Genomic DNA, 9,544 nt, shown 5'->3' on the forward strand with positions numbered 1-9,544 from the left:
TTTTTTCTGTGTTTTCTTTGGTCTGTCTCTCAATCCTTTGAAGATACCTAAATAAAATTCTTTTAAATTCCTTATCAGAGAGTTCCAATGCTGCTTCTTCCTCAGGGGTGTGTTCTGGGTCTGTATCCTGTTCCCTTGTTTCTACCACTTTATCCTGCTTCTTTGTGTGGACGTTGATGGTCTGTTGTCTCTGACACATCATGGTATTGTAATAAGATCTCTATTAACTGTGAAGAGCAGCTAAGGGTGATTCAGGCTCTTCTTGGTGGTTTTTTATTGTTGGCCCATTGGTGGAGAAGGAGGTGGTGTCTCTTGCTAAGTAAGTGATGTTGCAGGAGGTGTGGATGTAGTTGTATCTTATGTTGCTGTCTCACACTCAGTTAGACAAAAATTACAATTGAATAACCACCAAAAATGTAAAAGCACAAAGACAAAAATACACCATGTAATCACACAGGAACAGTAACCAAAACAAGAAAAAAAGGAGAAAAGAAGAAAAAAGCAAGAAAACCTGCAATATCTGGGGATAGGGCATTAAGAGTAAAAAGGTAGAGAAGGAGAATAATGAAGAAAAAAATGGGAAAATGCAAAATAAAATAAAATAAAATAAGGAACAGGGTTAACCACAAAAAAAAAAGGAAACAAAAAAAATTTTAATTAAAAAAAAATTTTTAACCCAGAACAGGAAAAAGAAAAAAAAAGGTGTAAACTAGGACCTTTGCAGTCGTGCAGGTCTGGAGTGTCCTTGGGGTTACTGGAAAGCCGAACCTCTTCTTAAGCCCCTGGAATCTCGGAGAGCACCGTCTCTTTAAATATCCAACATGGTCAAGCCGCTTGTAAACATTCAAAATGGCAGCACCCTCTGGACAGGCAAAAGTCCACAGCTCAGCCCATCTTTCTCTTCACCACTGCTTCCCCTTTTATTCCACAACCACCAGAGCAGTCCTCTGTGCAATTCCTGGCTAGCAGGCTGATTTTTAGGTTAATTCTTAGGTCTCACCACCACTCGGGAATCTCCTAGCTGTCTGTGCCATCAGGATCGCTCAGGATCACTGCTAGACCGCAGCTCCATATGTCTCCTTTTTTGGTATTTTCATGCAAATTCTTCTGCTGGTTGGGTTTTAGTCTACTTCTATATCCTTCCCTTCAAAGCTCAGGGGTCCAGGATTATCTTCTGTGTCTGTGTTAATTGGTTTCCCTTTTCTTTGTTGAAGAGGGTCTGTGCAGCCTTTCTGCCTATTCCACCATCTTGGAATCAGTCCATGAACAAAATTCTTAACAACAACCTTATAAAACATTGACAAGTTTTATAAGGTAATTTCTAACACCCACTACTGCCATTGAGTTGATTCTGAGTCATAGTGACCCTACTGGACAGAGTAGAACTGCCCAGAGAGTTTCCAAGGCTGTAAATCTTTATAGAAACAGACTGCCTCATAGCTACTCTTGTGGAGTAGCTGGTGGGTTCGAAATGCTGACCTTTAGGTTGCAGCCAAATGCTTAACTACTGTACCACCAGAGCTCCTTAGTGCCCCTCAATGTAGGCTAATGATAACAAAGTTAGGTAACTGACACTGGACAATTTTTGAGATACTGCATTTATAAATAGTTGCATGTTTCTTAGAAACAAAAGGAATATAATAGCAAAAGGAAGGATGATCTGTCTGTAACTCTCTTGCACTGGCCCCGCATTCACTACATTCAATGCAGGGCCAACCATTAAAAGATATACAATGAATGATATTAAACACACAGAGATTTACACTGCATCACAAAATGCCAAAGATGATGAACAACTGTGAAAGAGACAAATTTATATAAAATGAAAAAACTGCAGAAGGTGAGATAAATGACAAAGGGAAGGGGAATATCTCAATTTTCTTTCCTTACTCCATTAGGTGCAACTATTAAAGGTTTAGAGCAGGACATCTGATAGGACAGAAGGTTACAAAACTGAAAGAATCTGTAGGGCATACAATTCATTTAAACTTTTTGACTTGAAAAAAGTTTTGGGGAGATTCTATGGGATTTTGTGCTTCTCAAGATTCTGTGGTCTTTTTGTTTCTTGGGCCATGAAGGACCCTTGTTTAGAAAACTCATTTGAATCTTGAACACTAAAAGAGTTGAAAGTTGCTGCTCAAAATTGCTTTAGGTTTAAGCTTAAGGGAAATAGCTTGTATTTAGTTCTATACTATGTACCCAAATCACTGACATAGGAATGAAATTACAACAAAACAAAGATAACAACAAAACAAAATGGAGGTTTCAGAATAAATACTCTGTCCAGAAATAAAGAATAAGTATTTGATTGTTGTTTCTTTATGTTTCATTCTCAAGATCTTCAGAGGATTGAGCAGTTGATGAAGAATCTCAACACTTATTAATTTCACATAATATTCATTACTAGGTAGTAAAAGGAAGGTCTAGCAGAGGAGCACTGCTATTACACAAGAAAAACTGTTAAACAAATATAATTTTCATAATAAAAAAATCTTTAAAATAAAGACATTTAAAATATGTAGTTTTGATTGAAAAGATAAATATTTACATATATTACACTCAAGATAGCCAACCAATTAGGTGGAAAGTGTTTCAATCTAATCCCAACATAAAGAATTCCATAGTGCCTAAGGCATTTGACTGCTAACCAGAAGGCTGGCATTTCAAACCCACCAGCCACTCCTTGGAAGGATGATAACCCAAGGAGGGGTCACTATGAGTCGGAAACAACTCCAGGGCAATGAGTTTGGTTTTTGAGAATGTAAATATACTACAATCATTACATACATGTATTCTCAATTACATAACTAATCATATTACAAATTTTTGACAGAGCAGACTTACTCTGCGTAGGGCATTTTGAAAATCATTCGCCAGGTCTAAAGTTGTGATGATAAATACTCCAAGAACTAAAAGTCCCCCTGGTAGCATTCTTGACACCTGAAAATAGAAGTATAATATTAGCTAACACATGCATTTAGCATTATACACATTCCTTTCTGTCTGAGAATCTGAATCAGCAAATGGTTACTGAGTACCAACTATATGCACAGCACTGAAGTGGTGGATTTTAAAAGACTGAAAGTAATAGTAAGAAAAAGATGGTAGCCAAGATGAAGGGGTTCTTACTATATCACCATTTTTCTAGCATAGCAGCTCTGGTGATGCTGTGGTAAAGGCATTGGGTTGTTAATCAATAGCTCAGCAGTTCAAACCCACCAGCTGCTCTGTGGGAGAAAGATGAGGTAGTCTGCTTCTATAAAGATTTACAGCCTTGGAAACCCAAAGAGGACTACTATAAATTGGAATCAACTCAATAGCAGTAGGTTTTTCTAGAGTGTCCTTAACATTTTACCATATGTGATAGGGTGAATGTGTTTCGCTTGTGGCAAGGACATACATTTTTTGGGGCCAAAGGGTGGAGTCTTATGGATTCAATTATGTCCCCAAAAATGTGTGTCCTAAATCCTAACCTCTGTGTCTGTTGTTATAATCCCATGGGGGAATGGTCTGTGTTTGTCATTTTATCGAAGTAGGATTAGGGTAGGGTGTGCCTTAAATCAATTTCTTTTGAGATGTAAAAAAATCAAGCCAAGAGAAACAGAGATGGAGGAAGAGAGATGCCAAGCCCACGATTTCCAGGAGCAAAACCTCAGACACAAGGACCTTCCCCTTGAGCCTGCAAAGATAGCCTTCCCCTAGAGCCAACATACTGAATTCAGGCTTCCAGCCTTCCAAACCGTGCCAAACTAAATATTAAAGCCACACATTTACAGTATTTCTGTTATAGCAGCACTAAACTAAGATATAATAAAAGTATTTTGTAAATAGAACCACTTAAAAGTGACATCCTCTAGCAACATCAATAAATAAACCCTTTTCTCATGAAATCAAAGTCTTAAATACCTTCTAATTTTTTTTCAGTGTTGTTGTTAAGTGTCTGATCCTGTACCATCCTCACAATTGTTGCTATGCCTGAACCCATTATTACAACCACCTGAACCCATTATTACAACCACCGTGTCAATTCATTTTGTTGAAGGTCTTCCTCTTTTTTGCTGACCCTGTATTTTACCACACATGATATCCTTCTCCAGAGACTGATCCCTTCTGACAACATGACCAAAGTACAAGAAGTAAAGCCTATCATCCTTGCTTCTAAGGAGCAATCTGGCTGTATTTTATCCAAGACAGATTATTTTTGTTCTTTTGGCTAGCCATGGTATATTCAGCATTCTTTGCCAATACCATAATTCAAATGCATCAATTCTTCCTCAGTCTTCCTTATTTATTGTCCAGCTTTTGTATGCACATGAAGTAAATGAAAGAACCATGGCTTCAGTTAGGCACACCTTAGTCTTCAAGGTGACATCTCTGCACTATTTGTTGTTGTTGTGTGCCATCAAGTCGGACCTGACTCTTTAAAAAGGTCTTTTGCAGATTTGCCAAATGAAATACTTCATTTGATTTCCTGACTGCTGCTTCCATAGGCATTGGTTACGTTTCCAAGTAAAATGAAATCCTTGACAAGTTCAATCGTTTCTGCATTTATCATAACGTTTGTTACTTATTGGTCCAGTTGTGAAGATTTTTGTTTTTTTCTATATTGAAGTGTAATTCACACTAAAGGCTATAGTCTTTGATCTTAATTAGTACAAGCTTCAAGTCCTCTTTACTTTCAGTAAGCAAGGCTGTGCCATCTGCATATCACAGGTTGTTAAGTCTTCCTCCAATCGCCATGTTGCATTCTTCTTTCTCTTTCTATAGTCCAGCTTCTCCAATTATTTGCTCTGCACAGAGATTGAGTAAGTAGAGTGAAAGGATACAACCTGACACACCTTTCCTGATTTAAAACTATGCAGTATCCTCCTATTCTGTTTGAATGACTGCCTCGTGGTCTATGTACAGTTTCCACATGAGCACAACTACAAAAAACTCACTGTTGTTGAGTTGGTTCCAACTCATAGCTTCCCCTCCTTGGGTTTACAAGGTGGTATCTCTACGAAGTAGATTTCCCAGTCTTCCTTCTGAGGAGTGGCTGGTGGGTTTGAACTGCCAGCCTTCTGGTTAGCAGTCAAATGCCTTAGGTACTACGCCACCAGAGCTCCTATAAACTCACTGTTGTTGAGTTGGTTCCAACTCATAGCTTCCCCTCCTTGGGTTTACAAGGTGGTATCTCTACGAAGTAGATTTCCCAGTCTTCCTTCTGAGGAGTGGCTGGTGGGTTTGAACTGCCAGCCTTCTGGTTAGCAGTCAAATGCCTTAGGTACTACGCCACCAGAGCTCCTATTGAGCACAATTAAGCGTTTTGTAATTCCCATTCTTTGCAATGTGCAGTGCAGTAAATTGCTTAATATGCCCTTACAACCATTGTCCTCCATTTTGTGATATATTGTAAACCCTAGTCTCTATGTCTGTTTAACCAAGCTCATTGCCATCAAGTCAATTCTGTCCCATAGCAACCCCTTTCGGGTTTCCGAGGCAGTAAATCTTTATTGGAGTAGATTGCCCAGTCTTCCTTTCAAGGAGTGCCTGGTGGGTTTGAACTGCCAATCTTCTGGTTAGCAGTCAAATGCCTTAGGGCCTATACCACCAGAGCTGGTAGGATACATCTTAAGCCCCACCTTGATGGAGGGTGAGACTCAAGTCACCACCCATTTTGTGATGTAATGTAAATCTTATTCTCTATGCCTGTTTAGGGTGGGATGTATCTTGAGTCCCACCTTGCTAGAGGGTGTGACTCAAGTCACCACCCTTAGCTTCCTTGAGAGTACATACAGGAATGTTTTGGGAAAGTTTGCACTCTTGCTCCAGTTCCATGTTTGGCTTGTCATCATTTCACCCCTGGACTTGGGACAGCAGCTGCCAATCATGTGAGTTGGTTGACATTCAGCCAATCCCTGCAATCATGTGAGTTGGGAGAATCCTTCAGACCTACCCACAGACCTGGGACTTGCCAGCCCCCCAGCCTCCACTACCACCACATAAGCTGTTTCCTTGGGAGTTTGTGAGTTTTATGAGATGTTAAAGCGAACTACTGAGCTCTAAGATGAGAGGGAGATTATTGAGGGGAGGAGGAGAAGTTGATGTCAGAGATGATGGAGTGGCATGGCAGTTTGGAAAAGTTGGACATTTGGGACATCTTTAACCTCTGCCTCATAGCGACCAGCCTTGTGCTGATCTTTCTAAAAGAAATTATTCAAGCACAATGTTACCCATAATTTGTTATGATCCACACAGTCAAATGTCTTTTGCATAGTCAATAAAACACAAGTAAACATTTTTCTTGTATTCTCTGCTTTCAGCCAAGATCCATCTGACATCAGCAATGCCTGATATCCCTTGTTCCATGTTCTCTTCGGAATCAGAGTTGAATTTCTGCCAGTTCCCTGTCCCCGTACTGCTGCAACCATTTCTGAATTATTTTCAGCACAATTTTACTTGCATGTGATATTAATGATATTGTTCAATAATTTCCGCCTTCTATTGGATCATCTTTCTTTGGGATGAGCACATATATGGAACACTTCCAGTCAGTTGGCCAGGTACCTGTGTTGGTATAGATGACTCAGTGCTTCCAGTCTTGCATGCCTTTGTTGAAATATCTCAATTAGTTTTCCATCAATCACTGGAACTTTGTTTTTTGCCAATTCCTTCAGTGTAGCTTGGACGTCTTCCTTCAATACCATCAGTTCTTGATCATATGCTACCTCCTGAAATGGCTGAATGTCAACCAATTCTTTTTGGTACAGTAACTCTGTATATTCCTTTCATCTTCCTTTGATGCTTCCTACATCATTCAATATTTTGCCCATAGAATCCTTCAATACGTCAACTCAAGGCTTGAATTTTTTCTTCAGTTCTTTCAGCTTGAGAAATTCTAAGTGTGTTATTCCCTTTTGGTTTTCTAATTCCAACTCTTTGCACATTTCATTATGACACTTTATCCTGTCTTCTCAAGCTGCCCTTTGAAATCTAGTGTTCATCTCTTTTACTTCATCATTTCTTCCATTTGCTTTCGCTACTCTATGTTCCATAACAGGTTTTGCAGTTTCTTCTGACATCCATTTTGCTCTTTTCTTTCTTCCTTGTCTTTTTAACGCCTGTTTGCTTTCTTCATGTATGAAGTCCTTGATGTCATCCCACAACTCATGTGGTCTTTGGTCACTAGTATTCAAATCTATTTTCAGAAGGTGTCTAAATTCAGGTGAGATATACTCAAGGTCATATTTTGGCTCTTGTGTACTTGTTTTAATTTTATTTAGTTTCAACTTTCACTTGCATATGACCAATTGATAGTCTGTTCCACTGTTGGTCCCTGGCCTTGTTCTGACTGATATTGAGCTTCGCCATCATTTCTTTCCATAGATCTACAGATCTAGTTGATTTGGTTCCTGCGCATTCCGTTTGGCGAGGTCCACATTTATGTTATTGAAAAAAGGTATTTGCAATGATAAAAGACATTTGTAATGAGTAAGTCATTGGTTTTGCAAAATTCTATCATGTGCTCACCAGAGTCTTCTATCACCAAGGCCATATTTTCCAACTAATGATCTTTTTTCTATTTCTGACTTTTACATTCCAATCACCAGTAATTATCAATGAATCTTGATTGCATGTTTGATCAATGCCAGACTGCAGAAGTTGGTAAAACTCTTCAATTTTTTTATCTTTTGCTTTAGTTGGTGCATAAATTTAAATAATAGTCCTATTAATTGGTCTTCCTACTATCCTATACCAGACAGCATTATACTTTAGCATGGATCTTGAAATGTTCTTTTTGACTATAAATGCAACACCATTCCTCTTCAATTTGCTGTTCCCAGCCCAGATCATATGATTGATTGTCTGACTAAAAATGACCAATACCAGTCTATTTCAGCTCAATAATGCCTAAGATATTGACTTTTCTGTGTTCCATTGCATTGTTTACAATTCCTAATTTTCCTAGATTCATTACTTCCTACCTTCCACATTTCGATTATTAATGGATGTTTACAAATGTTTCTTTTCATTTTGAGTCGTACCACATCAACATATAAAGGTCCCCAAAGCTTTATTCCATTTACGTCATTAAGGTCAACTCTAGTCCGAAGAGGCAGCTCTTCCCAATATTTTTTTCAATAGCTCTTTATTTATTAGCTTAAAATTTAGGCTGCTATCTTAAATTGGCATTTCAGACTCTATAATCTGGCCAGTCTGACACTGAGAGCCTCATTTGACAACAGTATCTCTGAAAAATACAAGTTTCTGTCAAAAACTACTCACTGTTCTCCATACACACACCTAAGTTTCTCAACTCTGTGCCTTTATACTGGCTGCAATGACTTTCCTCCATACTTCTACAAACCTGAACCCTATCAAATACTTCAAAGTCAGCTTGAGGAACCCTGAATCTTTCATCTCTGAACTTCCGTAGGACTTCAGTCTTTCATGAAGCTTATCACATGCTCCTGTATATAGTTATTTGTGGACCTTAGTAATTGGTCTAGGAGCTTCTTAAGGGAAGAATTAAATCTTATCTACCATTGTATCCCTATAATATTTAGCAACATACTAGATCCTGGGATTTAAACAGAAGAATCTGACTTAAAATCCACTGTTTTCCATTATTTAGGTTTACTTCAATATTTTAAACCAATTTACTGATATTGAATATATCTGCTGTTTCTAATTTGTCTTTATCTTAAAATAATACTAAGTATAAACCCTATTCAGTATTTCTGTGTTCACAGGATTATTTATTTAGACTAAATCCCATGAGGTGGACTACTGGGTTAAAAAGCTATGCACATTTCTAAGGGTTTTGATATATACTACCAGTTGTCCCTCATAATATCTATATTTCCCTTCACATGAATATGGCTAGTTCCTAATGCCACAGGAATGTTTCTATCATCTGTACTCAGAGATCACAGTGCTTGCTTCGCTTTAGTGTATTTAATGTAGAAGCTTACTGGTCACAAAGTTAAGATTTCATAAAATTAAATACTGTAATCTAATACTTAATATTATTAACATTGTATCTGCCAGTGAGTTTCTCAGATTTCATAAATCATATTTACTATAGTAACACAAATGAGGGCTACTAACCAGAAGGTCAGGAGCTCTGGTAGCATAGTGGCTAAGACACTTGCCTGCTAACCAGACGGCTGGCGGTTCAAACCCACCAGCTACTCCTCGGAAGGAAGGCTGGGCAATCCTACTTCCGCAGTGATACTGCCTCAGAAACCCAAGGAGGGGTCGCTATGAGTCGGGGCCGACTCTACGGCACATAACAACAACAACAACAACCAGAAGGTCAGCAGTTCAAACCCACCAGCTGCCCCAAAGACAAGGCAATCTACTTCTGCAAAGATTTACAGTCTTGCAAACCCAACAGGGAACACTACGACTCAAAATTGAGTTGATAGCAATGGGTTTGGTTAGTATTTCTAATAGCAGCACAAGCTTGAAAAACAAAGAATAAAGTTTTTGTATTTAGGATGGGGAAACCACACATCTATCCAAAGTCTACCAACACATTGTAAAATTAAACATTTCT

The 9,544-nt window shown here is 38.5% G+C and overlaps 1 protein-coding gene across 1 annotated transcript in view; it reads right to left on the reverse strand.

Annotated features, from left to right (window-relative positions):
* The window catches only part of ODR4 (odr-4 GPCR localization factor homolog), a 68,707-nt gene that overhangs the window by 51,816 nt on the left and 7,347 nt on the right, over positions 1–9,544 (reverse strand). Inside the window, exon 3 of the mRNA XM_042782574.1 lies at positions 2,845–2,940. Coding sequence (XP_042638508.1) covers positions 2,845–2,940 — 96 coding nt within the window. The remainder of the gene's footprint in view (positions 1–2,844; positions 2,941–9,544) is intronic.

The sequence above is a fragment of the Orycteropus afer genome, unplaced genomic scaffold (assembly GCF_000298275.1).
Source record: "Orycteropus afer afer isolate SDZICR_OR568_19922 unplaced genomic scaffold, OryAfe1.0 scaffold00373, whole genome shotgun sequence".
Lineage (NCBI taxonomy): Eukaryota > Metazoa > Chordata > Mammalia > Tubulidentata > Orycteropodidae > Orycteropus > Orycteropus afer.